General features: G+C 40.9%; 1 protein-coding gene across 1 annotated transcript in view; it reads right to left on the bottom strand.

Annotated features, from left to right (window-relative positions):
* Positions 1 to 23675, bottom strand: part of LOC137503261 (hemolymph lipopolysaccharide-binding protein-like) — a 71271-nt gene that overhangs the window by 5360 nt on the left and 42236 nt on the right. Inside the window, exons 7-8 of the mRNA XM_068230803.1 lie at positions 22756 to 22926; positions 18515 to 18739 (exon numbers count right to left, since the gene is read on the bottom strand). Coding sequence (XP_068086904.1) covers positions 18515 to 18739; positions 22756 to 22926 — 396 coding nt within the window. The remainder of the gene's footprint in view (positions 1 to 18514; positions 18740 to 22755; positions 22927 to 23675) is intronic.

The following is a 23675-nucleotide window of genomic DNA, read 5'->3' as shown; positions in this document are numbered from 1 at the left end:
GATGATGTTATGTGAAGGTCCTGATGATGGTATTGACGGTAGGAATTATATTGGTCATGCGTGAATTTTGTTGTTGTCGTGATGAATAATTTATTTAGGTACGAGGCCGTATTTTAGAATAATGTTATAGGATGTTGCACTCACGAACACTAGTAGTTGGTCGTCACATGTATCCTATTAAAATACAAGTTTGACCAGAGCGCACGATATTAAAGGGATGTTTAGGATCTTCGCAAGATAATCGGTAACGTAAAGATATTGAGGTCATGTCGTAAAGGAAATATGATCTTCTATGGTAAGTAAATCATTTCTTTGCTAGTTGGATTTTGTAGATCATTTGAGTTGACGCCTAGTGCTAATGTAGTATTCCAGGTCAAACGTCGCAGTGGTATCCGGAGGCGCAGAATCAACGTAGTTAGACAAGGGTATTGTAGACGTTGCAATGTCTTTTGATGTCTTTTATCTAGGCGCAGTCACCGATGAATGTACGGGAGGATCGAGTCTGTCTTTTAAATGCATGATTTTGATGGATGTCATATTATGTTACGATCCTGTGTCTTTCAAACATTTCTATTGCATTTATGGTGATTTTATGAAGTTAGAATAACGGTATTTTTCAAGTTGCTAGATAGACAGATACCGACATATAATGCGGTGATTTTTAAAAGAGAAATTACGGAATATTGTGAGATATTTGGGTAGAAAATAACATTCTGAAGTGGATGATTCAATAATTCCCAGTGATTTATTTTAGAAAAATGCAAGGTTGATAACTGATCTTTCACTGTAAGCCTTCAGCAGGGGGACACTTTGTCTCTTTTTTTTTGTTTTTCGATTGACGATGTTATAACTTATTTGTAACAAGAGCTTGAAGTTAGGTGTTTATTTTCTATTTAACATAATATTTTCCTTCCTATATCCGTTTGAGTTGCCATTAATTTGCTCTTAATGTAATTGATACTTCTGACGTTATTTAAAAATCATTAAACGAAAAATCCTTCCATAAATAAAACATTTTACGGAGTTCTCATTTAAAGTAGCGTAGGAACATTAGATTAGTTATTTAATTTAAGATATGATTAAATGATGGTCAATGTATCTTAACGAATATGCCAATATTCTCGATCTCTTAATATTCTATTGCGGGATATTCACGTAATTTAGGCAGAAATGATGATTACATTCTACGTTAAAAGCCACGATGATAACAGTCCACTTAATTAACCTGTAACCCAACTCGTCGGACTTGCACGTCCCTTGAGTGGAGCCTTCATGGATCTCCGACTGCATTGCTTCGCCGCGGCCTAACCCAACACTGAGATACAGAATTAAAATTTACAAAAATGGTCACAGGGATTGCTGTCAGGGCTCATATAGGTTATTAATTTTACTTGACACCCAACTGTGAGGCCAGAGTTGAATTATTTTATTACCGAACGACTAGAGTCGAATTACTTATCGCTTGGCAGTGGACTTGAGCTGTATACATCATCGTTTAATGCCTGTCAGTGGAATTCGTGACGAAGAGAACAGAATAGAGATTATATCATTAAAGAAAGGAAAACTCGTGATGACATTGGTAATCAGAGAACATTGAATCTACAACGTCGTTGGTGAAGGATGTTTGAAATATTATTTAATCGTATATTTTATGAATAATACTGGAAGGATTTGACCGTTAATTAATACTACGATTTTACTTAGTTTTATTTTATGACATTATGGAAGGATTTTCCGTAGAGTTTCAGCTCTTGTTAATCGGGATAATGAGTCATTTAACTTTGATAGAGCGATAGGTTGTTCCGTGTCACTTATTATTGGATGTCCGTCATATTTCGGGTCAGATCCGGAGAGACCCATACGTTCATTTATTGAATTTAATTCGTGAGGTGCTAGGCAGGTATAGGTGTTGTGGAAACACTGGATAAGGACTATAGAGAGATTGAGGGTGATATATTCTTGATAAGGAACGATATAGGAAATTACGATGGCGTCTCTTGCTCAAGTAAAACTGTTATTGGAGGAGCTCGCTGGAAAAATGAATAAAATGCAGGAATCGCAAGAGAGTACAGAAAAGAGAATTCAAGAGGTACGAGAATCGCAAGAAAGTACAGAAAAGAGAATTCAAGAAGCACAAGAAAATACAGAAAAGAAAATTCAGGAGGCACAGGAAAGTACTGAGAAAAGGATTCAAGAAGTACGTGAGTCACAAGAAAGTACCGAGAAGAGGATTCAGGAAGTACGAGAATCGCAAGAAAATACCGAGAAGAAAATCCAGGAATCACAGGATACTACTAGAGCAGAAATTCACGAATCCCACGAGAAAATGCAAGGAACTTTTGACAGAATCACCGACATGGTGCAAGAAAATATGAAGGTGATGCAAGAAGAGATTGTATCATTAGGATCGAAAGTCGCTGAAGTACAAGGAGAAGTATTAAATTTAAAAGAAGAAGTGAATGCGGCGATGAATGAGAATAAGAGGAATTTTCAAGAAAAATTCGAGGAATTGAAGGATGATTTTAAGTCAAGCATCCAAGAGTTGCGAGTTCAAGTCGACCATGACCTTAAAGAGCTCAAAGAAGAAGTAGATGTGATGCAGGAAAAGATAAAAGAGTCTGATAATAATTGGGATGGAAAACTCAAGAAGGTAACGGATGAAGTCAACATCACCAATGAGAATATACGGAAAGAGATAACCCAAGCAAGAGAACAGATCAATGACAGATTCAATTTGATAACGGAAGAATCTGAAGAGAATAAAGCTTTGATGAATCAGCAAATAAAAGGATTAAAAGACGGCTTAAATGCTATTCAAAAGGACGTACAGAACCTGAGGATTGAAAACGAAACAAATAGGAATTTGGTATCATCGTTGAACGACCGACAGACGATAATTGAGGATGGAAGGAAGACTGAAGTAAACAGTCAATTTGAGATACCTCAGCTTTGCGTTGATATTGATGACAACGGGACAATTCATACAGGAAGTGGAACCCAGATTGTTAACATTATACGCACTTATGAAGATAGGCCTAAGAAATTTAACGGAAATATAGGATCCAGTATGACTCCTCGTGGTTTCCTAAGAGAGATAGAGGAATATTTTAGGGAAGCAAAGGTAACTACGGAGCGTCAGTTAAAGAGTGGAGAAACACCTAGAGGGTGCACCACTCATTTGGTTTAAGGCTTTTCGCTACGTTTTTGAAGATTATGCAGGCTTTAAACAAGCTTTCTTGGACAAATTCTGGGGGATCGACGTTCAGCAAGGAATCAGACTCGATCTATACTCAAAGAAATATTCTTTAACAGGACCGAGTAGGTTTGCCGAATACTTCACGATGCAATTTCATCGACTGAAGGAGCTTGATTCTCCACCTACAGAGACAGAAATGGTACGAGCAATAGTCAAGCAGTTCCCTGCGGATATACAGAGATTATTGACGGCGGCAAACATTCAATCAGCCGTGCAAGCGGAGTCGATACTTCGGCAAATTGACAGCACGACAACACATACTAATAGCCGCATAGTAAGACACGTCGATCCGACGGTAAATGTTGTAACACCAGCAGGAGATGAAGGTGTAGAAAGAAACCAGGGATACAATAGTCACGGTCAAGGAGATAGACCTAGGACGAATGAAGGCTACAGAAGAGTGGAACATAGGGATGAGAAGAATGACAAGACGCGCCAGAAGTGGGCACCGTTTCGGAACGAAGAGCGGAGATATCCTAGGTATTACAGAAATACAGGGTGGAGTCGGAACAGAGATAAATGGCCGTACCGCAGAAATAAGTATCGAGAAAATTCAAGACAATCAGATATTCGACAGGACGAGGAGATAAACAAGGAAAGAGAAAGGTACCTTGGCGAATCAAGAAAGCAGCAGGAATGCAAACAATGGGAACGAGCGATATTGAATCAAGATATGAACGCTGATTGCGTGGGCGCGACTAGTCTGTTATATCAGCAAGAGCAAAGAAAGGAAAGCGCTGATAAAACGTTAAATCCCGCAGCCACGCCATTTGACAAGAATAATCAAGGCAATGACGGGGTGAAAAAAAACTTCGTTTTGGAATCAGTAACAAATAATAGAATTAGTAAGTTAAATCCAAATTATAGGCAACACGAATGGGTCATAGCAGGAATCGAATCGTGGGAATTTGAACCCGAGGAATTGCTGCACGAAGACGGTCAACCAGAAGGAACGAAATTAAAGAGAGGACTACCCGTTATTTACGTCACAATATTGGGTATTCGAGTATTGTCATTATTGGATACTGGAGCAAGTATAAGTATCATCTCCAAGTTATTATTCTCAGAGTTACAAAACAAAACACACTTGCCTGTAATTCCGGTTGCCAACATGAAAATCAAGGGCATAATCCCAGATAAGGTTACGAAATGCAAGATACAAACTTATTTGCCAATAGAGATTGGAGGAAATTTAATGGAACATCCATTTGTAGTCATGGATAAAATCCAATATAACTTAATTATTGGATCCGATTTTATTAGGGAAAACAACATAGTAATTGATTTAAAGAAAGAAGAAATAAGGATCAGATGTGACGGTGAAAGAGGACAGGACATTACAGCTAGAATAGAAAACAAGGAAACGAGTGAGCTACAGAAAACCATGAACATTTCAATAAATGAAGCTGCACATGTTGCCGAGAAGATGATGGAAAGATACGACACAGAAGATGCTGTGTGTAGACAGACAATCGACAGTGGAATAGGAGGAAATCCTGAACAGCAAGGGATAATTGAGAACCTGCTGAAAAGGTATAGCAATGCTTTTAAGAGCCAGCCTGGAGCAATAAAGAACTTTAAGTACAAGTTATTAGTGAAAGATTGGAGGCCGTTTAAGATCAAACCGTATCCAATACCAGATAAATTCATGCCCGAGGCTAGGAAGGTAATACAAGAAATGATTGATAATGGTATAATATCTAAAGCACATACACCATTCGTTAGCCCTCTGGTAGTGGTAAGAAAAAGCAATGGATCGATTCGCGTGTGCATTGATGCGAGACAGGTCAACTCCAAATTAATTCCTGAGTATGATAAAGCCCCAGTAATAAAGGAGATAATAAGAGGATTTCGGAACAAGAGATTTTTCACGATATTAGATTTGACTTCCTCATACTTCCACATAGTTTTGGAGAGTAAATCCAAACTATTTACTGGTTTCATGTTTGATAATCAAACGTATATCTTTGAAAGACTCCCATTCGGCATTTCTAATTCTGCGGCTGCGCTCGTACGAGCTTTAGACAGGAACTTGAAACCGGAAGTAAAAGAATTTATAACCATTTATGTTGATGACATCGTACTGGCGACAGCAACTTTCGAGGAGCATGTAGTCAAGTTGGAACAGCTGCTAAGAAATTTAGATGAGGCTGGATTCAAAATCAATCGATCCAAGTCAAAGTTCTGCCAATCTGAAATCTTGTTTGTTGGACATGTAATTGATGGAACTGGAATAAGACCAAACCCGGTTAAGATACAGGCCATATGTAACTTTCCGAAGCCCAGAAGGATTAAGCATATCCGACAATTCTTGGGAATGACGAGATTTTTCGCTAGCCACTGTCCAAGGTATACAGAGATATTAGCTCCCCTGCAAGATATACTGAAGACCAATAATCGTTGGCGATGGAATGAGAGTCATGATCGAGCTTTTGTTAACGCGAAGGAATTACTAGCTAACAGCATAAAGCTCGGATATCCGGACTTTGATCGTGAGTTTATCATTCAATCTGATGCCTCAGCAGTTGGAGTTGGAGCTGTACTGTATCAGGAAAGTAATGAGAAGAATAATATAAACTATTTGGCCTTCGTTAGTAGAAAATTGAGAAACCATGAGCTTAAGTATACGACCACTGAGCTTGAGATGTTGGCCATTGTTTACGCATTACAGCAGTGGAGGAAAATCGTGTATGAGTATCCAGTAGTCATTAGGACGGACCATAAGGCGCTAACGTTTGTGTTAAAAACCACATTATCCAGCGAGAGAGTATCACGATGGGCACTTTATGCGCAGCAATTTAATTTAAGAATTGAGTTCTGCCCGGGTAAAAGTAATGTGTTGGCAGACAGTCTAAGCCGAAATCCAACAGAAGAGCCTCTGGAGGTCAATGTGATCGAAGTAACTCAAGAGGATGAAGAATGTTTGGAAAGCCTAAAACGATTGCCGGAGTTGCAACTTGAGGATTCATCTCTGAAAAAGATTATTGAGTATTGTCTAAGAAGGTCAGCTAATGATGGATCCGAAGATCAAATAGATGATTATGTGCTGACGAATAACATCTTGTATAAATACATAGATAAAGATCGGAAGAAATTAAGAGTGGTGGTGCCACGCAAATTAAGATGTAAACTCATATGGTACATCCATAGAATGATTGGTCATGGTGGACTAGATAAATTAGCGGCTACAATAGGAGAGACTTTCACATGGACTGGGTTCCGGAGAACCATAGGGAGAATAGTAAAAACCTGTGATATATGCCAGAGGGTGAAATACAACTCCGTATTATTGTATCAACCACCGATAGCCGTAATACCAGACCGACCTAGGGAAGTATATGCCATGGACTTGTATGGGAGTTTACCCGTAGGTAAACGTGGAAACCGTTTTGTATTGGTAGTCCTTGACGTAATGTCAAAATATGTGTCACTTCAGCCCATTAGGAAGGCCAACTCTAAGTCCATAATTAGAAGTTTAGAAAGAGTAACGATACCAAAGATGGGTAAACCAAAATGCATAATAACGGACCATGGAACACAGTTTACGTCAAACGAATTTGCAGAAGCTTTAAGGAAAATGAACATTCAACACCGGTTTAGTTCAATAAGACACCCTGAATCCAATGCAGCTGAGAGGGTCATGAAAGAAATTGCGAAATATTGTAGAATTTTCTGCCATGAACGTCAATGGACATGGACTTCTTGTTTACCGACAATAGCCGATTGTATAAATTTTACATGGCACGAGTCTATCGGCAATATTCCAAGCATTCTTCACATGAACGAGCAACCAAGACGTCCCTGGAACGAGATCATTGCTAGACCAGTCGAAGAAAGTCCTAGCGTCGAAGAGAACATAAAGCAAGCTCAGGCGTGTATGAAAAGGCAAGCCGAAAAACGTCTCAAGAAGTTAAGGCATAAGAAATTTCGAGAAACTTTGGAGGTTGGAACCTATGTTCTTGTAAGAAAACCAGTCGTGTCTTGTCCTACGGAAAAATTCTATTCCAAGTTTGCACATTTGTACATCGGGCCGTTCAAGGTTATTGAAGCGTTGGGCAATAATGCATATAAAATACAGAGTTTGGAGTCCAACAACATTGCTATTTTCAATGCTTCAAGTCTTAAACAGTACAGTTTCCCGATCGCTGATGAGGAGGAAGTTAATATCATCGTGGAAGACGAAAGAAACGGAGATGCTTGGGATGTTTATTCGTTGACCGACGGATCAGATGACGAATGATGAAGTCCAGACAAGATTGGAAGGCAGGATATGGTATAACAGTATCTCAAGACCAGAGTCATTTTCATTCACTTCAGACCTGATAAAAGAAGATTTCATTGAAGAAGAGAATTATGATTAGATCTGGCATGAACATGAAATTTCTCCTTTCATACGAAATTTCATTTTTGAGTAGAGGAGGAATATAACCTTCCAATGTATGTCAGGATGAGATTGGTGAACACATTGGAAGTTTATGTCGAGAAATAATGTCAATGAAATCTTATGTCCGGTTATCACACCTCCAGATGAATTAGAAGGCAGTTGATTTGTCTAATTACGTGAACGGCATCGCTGAATTGAAGATATTAGCGGATTGACAACAAGCTCTAAACCCCGTGGTATCTCGGAAATATTAGTAGAAAGTTAAACATCGGGAAACATAGGGCAGGATTAAATGAATAATACGTATTCCTCAAGTAAACTTTCCGAAATGCATGAACGGCAGAATATCTATGACAGAATGTTACTGAGGGCCATGAAATATGTAAATAATAAATTCATATGAGAGGGCCATACCTTATACATCTAGTCTCGCACGATCCAACGATCGAGATGAAGAAAAGAAACTGTCGATTACTAACCTAAATACGAGGCGGCAATTATTAAATAAGTTCCTTTGCTAGTACAGCTGATTTGTACGAGATCGTCTTGCATTATGTGTCAAATGTTTCCAATTGTCAGGAACATATGGGAGCTAGAAGCTGAGAAGAATTCTGAAAAGCAAACCGTCTGCAATTATTATGTTGTGATAGAATCTGTTTTGTCTCTGAAGAAGTTGACACTCTCAATCTGCATCTCAGAAAGATCGGAAGCAAGAATTCATAGGGAAAAGATTGTATTGAAAGGAAATATTAAAGAGATATTGGCATATTATAAACATAATATTGTAAAACAAGATATCTTGTTATTGAATGAAAAAGGCAAGTGTATCATTTGAACTGTAAAAATTGTATTAAGGTGTATAACCTTGTTCTAATTGATATCTCTGAGATTCAGGTAATATGGAACCGTCAGCAATTAATTATTCTGATGAAATGAGTGCACGTATCAACATGAACAACTAAAATAGAGGGACCTCAAAGGATCTGACCAGAAATGTGATGGACAATACTTGATAATGTTATTGAATGAGAGCTGAACTCGGAAGGTGACACCGTCGTGGAGCAACAACCCAGGATGAGTACTTGAATATCTTATATATTCCGCCACGTAATTGCTTATTGTAGTTGTAGAGTAGTATTTATTTTGTTGTCGATTTGACATGAACAATTTTAACTTGAAAGCGACCGTTATTTGTTGGACATTGCGTTGTAATACTTATGATCGTTACGTCTAGTGTGGTGAGCCAGACTACGTTGTGATAATATGCGGTGGTTGTGAAAGATTTCTTTAATGTTTGTTAGCAAAGTTTTACGGAAAGATTTTTCGACATGGATGTTATTGGTATCGTAATGGTGTTATGGTATTGAACGTTAATTTAACTTGTAGCTCAGAATACCTCGGAGGAGCTTGGTATTTTGCGACGTGCGATTCTGTGGTCTTCAGAATGTTATGTGCTTGTGTGGAAAATACAGTGTTTTGATAATAGAAGTGTGATACTATTGTGGTGATATGGAGTTAATGCGGCAACGTATTTAGTAATTTTACGTAATTGCCTGAATAGATTGTTCTTTAGTATTGTGAATTCGCTGTGCATGACGAGTTGTGCGATGTAATAAGGTGTTAGTTACGGTAGGATCTTTGAAAGTATTTACGTGGATAGAGAGATGTGATGATTATAGATGCGTCATTAGGATTGCGAATTTGATGATGATGTTATGTGAAGGTCCTGATGATGGTATTGACGGTAGGAATTATATTGGTCATGCGTGAATTTTGTTGTTGTCGTGATGAATAATTTATTTAGGTACGAGGCCGTATTTTAGAATAATGTTATAGGATGTTGCACTCACGAACACTAGTAGTTGGTCGTCACATGTATCCTATTAAAATACAAGTTCGACCAGAGCGCACGATATTAAAGGGATGTTTAGGATCTTCGCAAGATAATCGGTAACGTAAAGATATTGAGGTCATGTCGTAAAGGAAATATGATCTTCTATGGTAAGTAAATCATTTCTTTGCTAGTTGGATTTTGTAGATCATTTGAGTTGACGCCTAGTGCTAATGTAGTATTCCAGGTCAAACGTCGCAGTGGTATCCGGAGGCGCAGAATCAACGTAGTTAGACAAGGGTATTGTAGACGTTGCAATGTCTTTTGATGTCTTTTATCTAGGCGCAGTCACCGTTGAATGTACGGGAGGATCGAGTCTGTCTTTTAAATGCATGATTTTGATGGATGTCATATTATGTTACGATCCTGTGTCTTTCAAACATTTCTATTGCATTTATGGTGATTTTATGAAGTTAGAATAACGGTATTTTTCAAGTTGCTAGATAGACAGATACCGACATATAATGCGGTGATTTTTAAAAGAGAAATTACGGAATATTGTGAGATATTTGGGTAGAAAATAACATTCTGAAGTGGATGATTCAATAATTCCCAGTGATTTATTTTAGAAAAATGCAAGGTTGATAACTGATCTTTCACTGTAAGCCTTCAGCAGGGGGACACTTTGTCTCTTTTTTTTTGTTTTTCGATTGACGATGTTATAACTTATTTGTAACAAGAGCTTGAAGTTAGGTGTTTATTTTCTATTTAACATAATATTTTCCTTCCTATATCCGTTTGAGTTGCCATTAATTTGCTCTTAATGTAATTGATACTTCTGAAGTTATTTAAAAATCATTAAACGAAAAATCCTTCCATAAATAAAACATTTTACGGAGTTCTCATTTAAAGTAGCGTATTAACATTAGATTAGTTATTTAATTTAAGATATGATTAAATGATGGTCAATGTATCTTAACGAATATGCCAATATTCTCGATCTCTTAATATTCTATTGCGGGATATTCACGTAATTTAGGCAGAAATGATGATTACATTCTACGTTAAAAGCCACGATGATAACAGTCCACTTAATTAACCTGTGACCCAACTCGTCGGACTTGCACGTCCCTTGAGTGGAGCCTTCATGGATCTCCGACTGCATTGCTTCGCCGCGGCCTAACCCAACACTGAGATACAGAATTAAAATTTACAAAAATGGTCACAGGGATTGCTGTCAGGGCTCAATACAAACCAGTGAACCACCCAAAAGTCAGCCGAAGTGAAGCGATGAGAATCATAATTGCGATGAACAAAATACACAAAGGCACAGTGAAAATATCACCCCCAGTGGAGTGATAGTGTCAGACTGTACTTGTTGGGAATACAGTGATGCTAAACGTGCAAGTCGCAGACTCAAAGAGCAACGGAGGTTGTAGTAGCTGCAATAAGGAAGCTGAAAAGGGAGCACAGTGAGATTCACAACAAATTCGAGCATTTTCTTTTATTATAACTGAGAAGAAACGGGAAGGAGATGGCTTCAAATATCACAAAAAATATGAAAATTCAAGCGCACCAGAAAGTAGAAACTGCTTCGGAAGGTGAAGAGAGCAAGTACATATGTATCGATTAGTTAGCCTGAGGTCAAGTGAAGACACCGCGGTTCACGGCTAGACGTCATCTGTTCAGAAGGAAACATTTCCGGGATCACATCACAGAGAGACTATTAGAACAGCGAAGTTGGCTTTGGTCATCTTACTATCGACGATGTCACTACTTGGTCTGAGGTTCAGAAGATTCCGTAATCGTTACCAGGGATATGGATGACATTGCCACACAACTTTCATATGTCTCTGAAGTGTTAGCATCTCAATTTGTAAATTACTGTTCACGTTCGAGTACAGAGAGACACCATTGAGTTTTTGGCGATTACGACGAAGTTAGGAACACTACGTATCTATTATACTTTCACGACGAGACATGTGGGCACTTTTAATTAATTAATTAATAAGAGCATACAAATGCACATAGGGAAGTGTGGGTGTTTATTCTCTGGTATAATATAGTAGTGTTCTCTTGCGATTCTTGCAACAGGAGAAGTATTATTTGTCACACAAACTACACGAAGAGTCCTTGTTGGGTTCATGGTATTTCGTATTCTTGCATATTCTGTGGTGGTATCCACGTATCGCCAGGCTTGTCAGTGCAGAACGCACGTCGTGGTTTCCTTTTGTCCATCCTCTATCAATCATGGCATCTGTAGAGTAGAAATTCTCTTCTATATTCGTGCGCTTGTCTCGTCGGAGGGTCAATAATTATTTTCTTGGCTGGTTGATGGCAGCATTAAGTGACATCTCAAGTCATCATTGAAGGAGGTTTCTCTTGTAGGTTCATACGCAAGCCTTGAGGGCGCTTTTTGGCAATTCCGAGGGCTCATTTTAGGAAGCGGGCTTTTACTTTTTCTATTGTCTCTAGAAATTCCCAGATCAGTTCCAAGTCGTACGTGATAATTGGTACTATTTTAGCGCTGAACAGAGTCATAGCTCTTATCGCTCTTTCCCTGATGTGGATCCTGTATGACGTTCCTGTTGTCTCTAGAGTTAGTCCTAAGTATTTGTTCCTAGTAACATCTTGTCTTCGGTCGGTAACCTGCCCCTCTTCGAAAAACCATATGTATACTTTTTTCCTGGTTTATGACGAATTTGTTGTTTTCAGCTCAAATGTTCAGTTTGTTTAAGGCTTCTTTAAGGTCATTATCGGTCTGCGAACCTAGGACCATGTCATGAGGATACATATAGAGCTACACCGTTTTCATATTTTCAATGGATTTTCTGCGTCAGATGTAGCAATGTTAAGCTGGAGGGACTAACTGGGTCACCTTGAATTACTTCATTTGTTTGAAGGATATCTTTTGATATACCTATCCCGTCGTTTATCGCTACATTGCTTTGTGACAGGAGTTTCCTATGAGTTTTACAATTGCCTTGTCTTCTGTCATGGGGTCCATACTCTTCCTGTCCAACATGTCGAATGTGAAGACTGTACAGTATTTGCCTTTGGGGTGTCTTAAGCCGCCCAGATGTCTTCTTGTAGACATTTTATAGCCTGTGAAGGTGATGGTTTCCTTCTTAATCTGAATTGATACTCTTATATTTTATGGTCAGTGAAGTTCGTTAGTCTTTCTGATATTATAATCTAGTGCAATCCCTCAGTATGAAATTCAGTTGTCGCCTTGTCGTTTCCTTTATATAATGTCCTTATTCATGATTTCCTCCAGTTCTCGGAGATTTTCCGCTTTGTAGACATTTGCTGAACAATAAGATCCATATATTTACAAGGTCTGATTGCGATGGTCTGAAGATGTGATTACATTATTTACATCAATAATTTGAAAAACTCAAGTACAAAACACATGAAGTAGTTTTTCAACGGAGGTTTACGAGCACTTGGTCCGTGTCCACTGTGAGATGCATTCGGTACTTCTCAAAATCTGATTTCCGTTTTGTCCTAACAAGAATGTTCTCAGCTCACACAATAGAGAACACCTCTCCCAACATCAGGAAGGCCATCCGGCTGTGTGTCTCAGGAGGATGCGATGACCAGACAAGTGCTGTTTTATCACCAACGGAACTGATCATCGTCTATGAGTGCAAACGGTAAGAACAAGGCCACACATTCTACTGATCAGAAATGAGAAAGTCTGCGAGAAAACACGGTACTGCGTTTCTGCACTTGAGACTGAGATAAATCAATAACTTGGAGGAATATGAAGTTCTGGCTCTGATGTAAATGAGACCTGGTAATCTGGCAATCTAAAAAGTTGTAGCTTGCTGCCTGTTAGAACTCTTAAAGTCCGTGAGGGCTCCTCCAACGTTTTCACGTGTCAAAGTAAAGACATTCCCGCTCTGGCTCTGCTCAGTAATATCAATGAAGGTGATAACGGTGGTACGCGTATCCTTCTAGCTAATTCACGGCGATATATCCTGAAACAGAGACAGCATTTACGTACGGTCGTCATCGTTCAAAACCGTTTGTTATATATAAAAATATTGTGTTCGAGACCATCTGAACGAGTAGCGACAAGTACATTTTAGTAGTGCAAATTGAAATATGGATATTGTAAGCATGATTCTGGGCCCTGCCTCACGAATTACTTCACGTGATTCGCAGAAAATAAGGAAATGTTTAGTAAGAAATCGGTAAAACACGACGTCAGCTATAAATAGAGATCGGAGTAGCTGACAGCTGCTGATGATTGGTAGTGTGTGTGAAAAGAAAGGTTATAAAGAGAATAATGAAATATTACGACAGGCGGTACATTTAAACAGGAAGCGACACATTCTTATTCACTCGGGCTGTTTGTCTGCGAGCCTTACCTGTAATACTTATCGTCGCTCATGTGGGTCCTCTTCTCGCCATGAGTGTGTTGGTGATCAAGAAACACCCTGTACCTGCTAGTTGGTAGTAACAATTCTCACAATGAGAACTCCATGACGAGGATTTCTTATTAATTACGATGTGCATCATTAAATGCAATTCACTTCCCCTACGCGATGCAGGAGCATTCGCACCCGTTTCCCAGGTGATCGACCGTCTCATGGTGAGAAACTTTTCGAAGGCGTTTTTGACGGCTGCTTCGTTGTTGAACCTGTTTCGTGTCCAACATGAGCCCAGGTTACTGTTGTCGTGTGAGTGACTGCAGTCACGTCCTAGTACTTGAACTATGGGCAACGACTGAGGGGACGAGTAAGTGGTACTGAGAGTCGGGAGTAGTATTGGGCACCTCGGACTCATGGCCCTCCTTGAGTCGGGAGTAGTATTGAGCACATCGGACATATTCTGAGTCATGGCCCTCCTTGAGTCGGGAGTAGTATTGAGCACCTCGGACATATTCTGAGTCATGGCCCTCCGTGAGTCGGGAGTAGTATTGAGCACCCCGGACATATTCTGAGTGATGGCCCTCCTTGAGTCGGGAGTAGTATTGGGCACCTCGGAGATATTCTGAGTCATGTCCCTCCTTGAGTCGGGAGTAGTATTGAGCACCTCGGACATATTCTGAGTGATGGCCCTCCTTGAGTCGGGAGTAGTATTGGGCACCTCGGACATATTCTGAGTCATGGCCCTCCTTGAGTCGGGAGTAGTATTGGGCACCTCGGACATATTCTGAGTGATGGCCCTCCTTGAGTCATGGCCCTCCTTGAGTCGGGAGTAGTATTGAGCACCTCGGACATATTCTGAGTGATGGCCCTCCTTGGCTCGGGAGTAGTATTGAGCACCTTGGACATATTCTGAGTCATGTCCCTCCTTGAGTCGGGAGTGGTATTGAGCACCTTGGACATATTCTGAGTCATGTCCCTCCTTGAGTCGGGAGTAGTATTGAGCACCTCTGACATATTCTGAGTCATGGCCCTCCTTGAGTCGGGAGTAGTATTGGGCACCTCGGACATATTCTGAGTCATGGCCCTCCTTGAGTCGGGAGTAGTATTGGGCACCTCGGACTCATGGCCCTCCTTGAGTCGGGAGTAGTATTGGGCACCTCGGACATATTCTGAGTCATGGCCCTCCTTGAGTCGGGAGTAGTATTGAGCACCTCTGACATATTCTGATTCATGGCCCTCCTTGAGTCGGGAGTAGTATTGAGCACCTCGGACTCATGGCCCTCCTTGAGTCGGGAGTAGTATTGGGCACCTCGCACATATTCTGAGTCATGGCCCTCCTTGAGTCGGGAGTAGTATTGGGCACCTCGGACTTATTCTGAGTCATGACCCTCCTTGAGTCGGGAGTAGTATTGGGCACCTCGGACATATTCTGAGTCATGGCCCTCCTTGAGTCGGGAGTAGTATTGGGCACCACGGACATATTCTGAGTCATGGCCCTCCTTGAGTCGGGAGTAGTATTGGGCACCTCGGACTCATGGCCCTCCTTGAGTCGGGAGTAGTATTGGGCACCTCGGACATATTCTGAGTCATGGCCCTCCTTGAGTCGGGAGTAGTATTGGGCACCTTGGACATATTCTGAGTCATGGCCCTCCTTGAGTCGGGAGTAGTATAGGGCACCTCGGACTCATGGCCCTCCTTGAGTCGGGAGTAGTATTGGGCACCTCGGACATATTCTGAGTCATGGCCCTCCTTGAGTCGGGAGTAGTATAGGGCACCTCGGACATATTCTGAGTCATGGCCCTCCTTTAGTCGGGTGTAGTATTGGGCACCTCGGACTTATTCTGAGTCATGACCCTCCTTGAGTCGGGAGTAGTATTGGGCACCTCGCACATATTCTGAGTCATGGCCCTCCTTTAGTCGGGTGTAGTATTGGGCACCTTGGACATATTCTGAGTCATGGACCTCCTTGAGTCGAGACTAGTTTTGGGCACTTCGGACATATTCTGAGTCATGGCCCTCCTTGAGTCAGGAGTAGTATTGGGCACCTCGGACATATTCTGAGTCATGGCCCTCCTTGAGTCGGGAGTAGTATTGGGCACCTCGGACATATTCTGAGTCATGGCCCTCCTTGTGCTCAAGAGGCGGGGACTATACAATCAACCGTATGTCGCTAACCTGTCAGAGGAGAGACTCTCACTTGGACTATGTGTAAGTAGATTAGCAGTCTGTTTCACATAATTTACCGAGCTGAGATTATTTTAAGCAAGCCTCCGGGAATGAAGGATTTCCAATTTGTTTTGACAGTGCAGGATTCTTTGGAAGCAAAGAGGTGAAGGAAAAGGTATTCGATATTAATCTATCGACCCACAGTAATGGGGAAAAATAACAAGTAAAGTAGAAATGAGCGAGTTAGGAAATAATGATATTTCGGTAAGCGGTGATAATGAGGAAGGGATAGGAGGAAATCAAATGCTTTTAACAAGTGTTGAAAAGGGATGGGCAGTGTGTGGGGTACGGAGGGAAAACGGAAATAAATAATGTTCTGAGTTAATCTGCTGAACTCATAGCACGGTACAGGTGGAAGGAATGTAAGAGAAAATATTCATCTTGATGTCGTGAACAACCGAGCTCACAGAGTAATAAGGAGAGCCTGGAAAGTTAGTAAAGAACCTCCTGATTTGACGAAAGCAGTAATAGGTAGGGAAGGACTGCTAGAACTATCAAGGTATTTCAACGACACTGATGATGGTGATTCTTTCGAGCAAGGTATTCACTAGTATTTTTGGAGGGAGAAACCAATAAATAATTTTTACTATGTTGGATGAGACCAGTGTGGTTTCAGACCTCAGAGGGGTTTTCATGGTCAACTCTTCAGTATTCGTCAGATAAGTAAAAAGTGCTATGATATGAATAGAAATTTGTGTTTATGTTTCGTAGATCTAGAGAAGGCATATGACTGAGTACTTCAGGGAAGGATGTCAGCCACACTGGGAGAATATGGGGTTAAGCCTAGATTATTGGGAGCAATGAAACATTGAAAGGTGATGGTAGAACGAGTTCTTGATTCAAGGTACTTACAGGGGTGGGATATGGCTGCAATCTTCAATGTTGTTGTTCATAGTTCACAAGGATCATCTACTGGAAGGTATAAAGCGCCAGGGATGCTGAAATGTTGTAAGCATTTTGGTGTTAATGGCAGACAGAGCTGAAAGCCTGCAGTCTAATTTCTTGGAACTTAAAATAGGTGCAGTGAGTACGACATTAATATTGGCATTACCAAGCATAAAGGGGCTCCCTGGCCGAGGCGGTGAAGGTGCAATCGGTTCGCCCGGAAGGACGTGGGTTCGAATCCCCGTCAGAAAGTCGTAAAATTTAGGAAATGATATTTCCACTTCTGGAGTTGCATATGGCCCTGAGGTTCACTCATCCTACACCAAAAATGAGTACCAGGTTAATTCTTGGGGGCAAAGGCGGCCGGGCGTAGAGCTAACCACTCTACCCCATCAAGTGCCGAGGTTACGAATAGTGGAAGCCTTTACCTTCCACCACTCCCAGGGCCTTCATGGCCTATACACAGATGACTTTGCTTTTTTTTATTACCAAGAGTAACGTCATGTCAGTGGGGAAGAAAGTTCCGAGAACTGAATGTCAGGTCGGAGATACAAAACTGGAAGTTCTCCCGGGAAGCAAGGTGCATCAAAGGTAATGCAGTGAACTCTGGGATGAAACGGCCTGTTTTCAGGAAAACTTCGCTGTGTGGGAGTGCAAGCTCGGAGGATTCTGGATATCTCGTCCATACGTTAGTTGTAATATACGTTGAAATAATGAGAATGATGTCTCGAAACACCGGGTGGGAGCAATGACAGGAAGGTACCCAGAATGAGAAGACAAATGCTAAGTTAGACATAATTTCCATGGATGAAGGGGTATTCCGGTGTTGGGGTTGCGTGAGATGAATGGAGGATGATGGGTTACCTGCGAGAATAATGGAGTCAGCCATCGAGGGTAAGAGCAGTAGAGGAGATCATAACTCAGTTTCTAATGATTTAAAGACAAGAGGTGTGGAACTAAACGAGGGCACAACATTCTATAATGATGATGTCCCTACCATGACCCCAGTGTGTCCTAATCTCTAGTTGGCGTCCGTGATAAACCTGCACGTCTTGGTGCGGCACATAGCCTACTCCTGTCAAAGAACACCAAGAGGTCTGCTCAAGGATTAACGTCCCCATCCGACAGACGAATGTCCTCATACCCTCACTTTACGGGCCTTTCCCTTCATTTAGACATAACTAATATTATTCACTTTATGTTTCAGTAACTACATTCGTATGGTTTGGGAGACGCCAACGTGCCGGAATTTTGTCCACCAGGATTTATTTTATGTGCCAGTAAATTTACCGACACGAGACTGTCGTATCACCGGACTGGGCGAGAATCGAATGCCACCTGCCAATGTGGTCTCAGAAGGCCAGCGCTCTACCGCCTGAGATTCTATGGGTAATACATTCATTCCTCCCCTGATTATAGGCAATACGGTGTGGTCGTCAGCCAGTGACATCGCTAACTACAGCTAAATGTCGGCTTCTGTTGTTTAATATGACAAATGTCTTCCGTCCGACATTCGGTAATTCATGAGCAGAAGAGAGGTAGGGAGAACTCACCTTTCACAGACACCCAACGATCTTCACCTTCGGGCTTGTAAACTCCCATCCAGGGGTACCAGATCACACTCTCGAACATTGTAGGGAACACCTCGCTTCTCTCCCGTTCACTTTCCAATACCATGAGATCGCCTCCGTCTCTCTTGCACTGCTCCCTGGCGTCACTCCAGCTCTTTCCTTCACGGTACATCTTATAACAGTTGAAACCTTCAAACAGTTGGTAACCTGTGGGCAGATAGAAGATCACATTTAACAATTAGTTCACACGTTTATATTTTAGACCATCCTACGAGTGAAAATAACGATCCTTCATTATTTGTCTTACTCTTTGATGTATGACATGATCAGGAGACACCGTAGCGTACAGAAGAGGATGTAATGAGATGAAGTGAAGAACGTGAAGTACGATAGCGGAAAGGAGAGGGTGAAACGCGGTGCCGACATGCAACCTACTTCGGTCATAAAGCAGCAAGCGATTTACTCATGGCTCAACTTCGCCGTCCGTCATATGCCCTCACTCTAAATGAGCACTGTGGAGAGGTTTGTAATGAATCCAGGCTTTTGTACGCAATCTACCAGCACCTCTCCCACCCGGCTGGCCAACATTGTGATGGTGAAAATTGTTTCGACCAAGGGGACGCCTTAAGCATCTTGCCCAGCAGGTGGACCAGTGCTTCTATCTACGTGATAAACTGATTTGTGCAGCTTATTTCAGGAGCTGGATCGTTCGCAGTATTTTCGAGATGATTTAGCTGTCTTGGAGATGTGAAAAATGAATAATAAACAAGATCACCGTCGTATTTACTGTACTTGGTCATGGATACTTAAATATGTGTGGCGCGTCTGAAAATGCCCAGTTTTCTGCTGAGTAACTTCGACTGGAAATTGGACATATTAGATTCTTTATGTTGCCGGATATTCCTAACGATTTCCGTAACGTTTTATTCTACTGGCTACCATGTGACTTGAAACCAATGATCCCTACACACGCCTGCTCTAATTGTATGATGACATGAATTAGAATGTTTGCAATTATATCACCAGGGGTGACGTTCAGTATAGCATGCATTGCCTTGGGCTGGATCCAGCTGTACACACAGGGAACAAACATGAAGCCAGACCATGATATGCCAACTGATCTTCATTTTTTCTGAGGTAAATGCTTCCTAATAAGAAAACCTTCACTTGTAATGATTCAGAGTTAAACATAAGCTTTAGCTCGTGTAATATCAACGTCCATGCTCCTTCTTCCACTCATAAGCAGTAGCAAAGTGGCGGTAAGTCGTGATGATTAAGCGGTGCCGAAAACCACTGGGTGATCTTGTTTTAAAAGAAGAGAATCCAGGGCAATGCATTCCATTCTTAACTTTCAGTTAATATTTCTTTAACATTGTATAGAATATAATTATTTCCTATTCTTGTTGTCTTATGTTCAGATTCGGGATTTTTGTAGTAACATCAGTGCGCGTGGATTGCCCCTTCTCTGGAGAGTTACGTTTCCTAACTGTCCTCGGGAGAAATTTCATCGATCTCCGTAAATTACTTTATTTTTATCAAGAAGTAATGCTAAAAATTGATATCACACATGAAAACAAATTATGAGTCGGATTTGTGTCCTTTCCTCGGACAGCCTTCTCCCACTGCTCTAAATGGCTACCTGAAGATGATCGGTTATGTGTACGAAACATGCGGCACTGTCTTCAAGCGCAGTAAGGCATAACGCAAGACGCACTATGTATTAATAACTTCCTCTTGAATTTAGTTGCATTTCCCCTGTTTTGTTGCCACCTCCATTTGCTCACTATTAATGACTCTGGAGCCACCTAGATCTACATTAATCATTCATTAGAGGGGGCTTTCTTCCAACTGCAAAGTTTCTACTATGTACAGTATTTCCAATAGTTGCGAGCAATAGAACCACTAGAATGTGGTCCACATTGGATTTCTTAAAAAGTGAACGACATATTACTAACTTCATCAATTGTACAACTTTTGGTTAAATTACACGAGACATTATTTTGCAATATTTTAAAAGGTAAATCTCAACTGTTGGCAACACTGCAATTATGAGTATTTCTACCTCATTACTCCTTGATTAGTCACAAAATGCAGCTGTTTTGTGTTGGCCCATGTTATACATTAGTGTAGAATAAACGAGCACTTACATAAAACAGGAGCACATATGACAGTCAGTAGAACTGAGACTATCAGCACTGATCAACGGCATCCACACTTGGGAAGAACCGTCGTTCTCAGACCGAATTATAATAATACTGTGAAAGAAAACAAAGGCCAGGTCATGTCGTCCTAGAACGTCCTGAACCCGCACATATTGTGCCACTCATCGGAAAGGCATCCGCAGTTGTACCAAGTAAAGTAATAAGAGTTACCGAGCGCAAGAGATAAATGGAGAACTTCTGCTTGACCACTGTCTGCCTCAAGGTCTATGAAGAGCTTCCACATATTCTCCACGTGCCCAAGGAACCGCGAGGGAAGAATGGAATAACTGACAGAGAGATGACCTATAATTCAAATTTCAGCCAGTTTTATGTATAAAAACTTCACAAGATTCACGTGTGACTTGATTTATTATTTCAGAAAAATGTCTTGATAATTATTCTTTTCATACGTAATATTGATCATCTTTTTGTTTGTGTCCTTCAGTTTGGAAGATGGTGGGACATACGTCACTGGTGTGTAACCATTCAGGGCTCTGTGATAGGGTGCATGTCTTCACATTTCGGGAGATATAAACAGTTATCTGCGTTAAAGTTATGTTCAATGAAAATGTGATGAAAGAGAACTTGTAGGAATTACAAGTTTCGATCGATTTGTTCACATACAAATTCATCTTAGAACGGATAAAAGCGAAGTTGATTGTTAGTTGCAGTCCTGTGAGATGCTGTGTCCATATCACATCGCGGAGACGTTACAGAAGGAACAAAGCAGTCATTTTACTTTTTTAATAGCGCAGCAAAAGGGAGACACCATTAACAACGCGTTTCGTGATTTTTGGGTCACAGTGTTTTACTGTACCGTAGTTCACATTCTGTCCGGGTTAAGTTCCGTAGTGTAGCGGTTCAAGTGTGCCCATGCTTTGAGAACTGCCGATATCTAGTTAAATATGCTCACCTCCATTGGGAGTGCTGCTGGAAAGAACTGCAAGGACACGAGTTCCCATTACTTACCATAACCATTCTGTCACATTCAGCACCATTATGTAAACTGAGCCGTATATTCTTGTGGAGTATTCCATTTCAATCTGCTGTTCGAGTGCTAGTAAATAAATACGTGGAGTTAGCAGCTCCCTTACATCATCTAGAAGCTGAGGAGGTAGACGAGCCTACATCCAGAGTTCAGCACATCATGGGGGCTGTTTGCTAGGTTGTGGACGTATTGCATTTAACTTGGAAACTAGAATTAAGGAAGTATGGATCCCTGGTGGTTCCAATGGACTAGTTTCTTGTTTGCATTCCTCCCATACAACATGACACAAACTCAGATAACGTCACCGTAGGAAAGTGCCATAAACGTGTAAAAGGTACTAAATGTACACACCCAGATATTTGTCTCGTGCAAAACTCAGGAGCCACGGAATTACCTTGAGGGATGTCGAACCCACGACAAGCCTACAGTTGTTTCCACGTGATAGTATCACCGGTTCGCGTGTGGGGCTACGATACGTCGCTCAGCAATGGAACACTCACCGGGTCTCGCCTTCACTTTGGACACTCTTGTTTCTCTTCCTACAACAAGTTTATCACATTCTCTTTACTCGTGCACTCGTTCTGCTGCACCAATCAAGCCCCTAAACAGTAACTACAAGGTGAGCACTTTACCTGTGGGACGCTTGTGATGTGGAAAGTTCGTAGGTCGTGGAGTGTAAGTTCTAGCCCGGTGAGCATAAATAATATTTACTTACATATGATGTCAATGAATGGCGAATTGACACTCTCTACGTTTATTTCCTAGTTATTTTTGATCACTCGATAAATCGTGCGTGGGAAATTGTCGAAGAGATTTGTTTTTTAGATTTGTCTGCGATTACACTTCTCTTCGCTTTTAATTCCCTTCGAAGGAAATGTATTCATCTGTACGAATTAGATTATCTTTTCAGAGAATGAGTGGTTTCTGTTCGAATATGAGAGCCATAAATGAATATTCTGTTTGATGCAAATCTCCAAGAGACGCATGTGCATTGGTCTCTCTTACACCATTGGCGTATAATCTGCTTAACTCACCTGAATGAGGGCATGACTCTGGTTTAATAGTAGTAGTAGTAGCACTTGTAGTTGGTGTAGTAGTAGTAGTACTTGTAGTTGATGTAGTAGTAATAGGTTCGGATGTAGTATCTATAGCTGCTGTAGTAGTGGAAGTTGTGACTGGCTCCATAATTTGAGTCATGGAGTTACCTGGAACAAAAAATTGCAGGAAATAATTCATTTCTGGTAAACAATAATCCTGAAAATCTATCAGAATCTGTGTAAATAAAATTGGGACAGAATTATTTCACGGTCACAGCAATATCTTCTTCAAAATACAGTTATGTATAAAAATAGGTCTGTACCAAGTTTTGGTAAAAGTATGTGCTTCTCTCGTGGTGTAAAGGTTTGTTGTTACCGTGTGGAACATTACTCTTTATGATAATGCTGCTCCAGACAGGTGTATTTGGTTTGTTTTATCATTCTTGAAGGTGAAAGAAGGTTACATTTTAACTTAGATCCTTCTACACAGAATGACAAGCGTAAAACCTATAAGGTTTATTTTGATGACAAATGAATGTAATTTCAGTTTATATCACTACATATTGCTGTATTTTCAAAGCTGGGCTATACAGCAACGGGCATATTGTATCTTAGTTCCCCTTCACTCAGGGCGTTCATTCCAGCTGTCAGTTTTATCGAGAGTAACCTTGGTTTTACAGCAAGATCCAAATCGTTTCACTAAATAAGTTATAATTATAACATCGAAAACTTTATATTCGGTCTGACCTAAAATAAAATGGGAACGTAAATTTCCGAGTTCTGAGCTGAGGAAATATCTGTAACTATAGGATATGGTTCGCTGGTGGTGGCGTGTATTGGAAGTCTTCATGGTCACGTGTGAACGACTCTGTTTGGAACACAGCTAACAGCTCCTCCTGTCCTGCAGTAGTGAGACG

Source organism: Anabrus simplex, chromosome X (assembly GCF_040414725.1).
Source record: "Anabrus simplex isolate iqAnaSimp1 chromosome X, ASM4041472v1, whole genome shotgun sequence".
Taxonomy (NCBI): domain Eukaryota; kingdom Metazoa; phylum Arthropoda; class Insecta; order Orthoptera; family Tettigoniidae; genus Anabrus; species Anabrus simplex.
The sequence above is the reverse complement of the archived record's forward strand: the minus strand, read 5'-3'. Positions and strand labels throughout refer to the sequence as shown.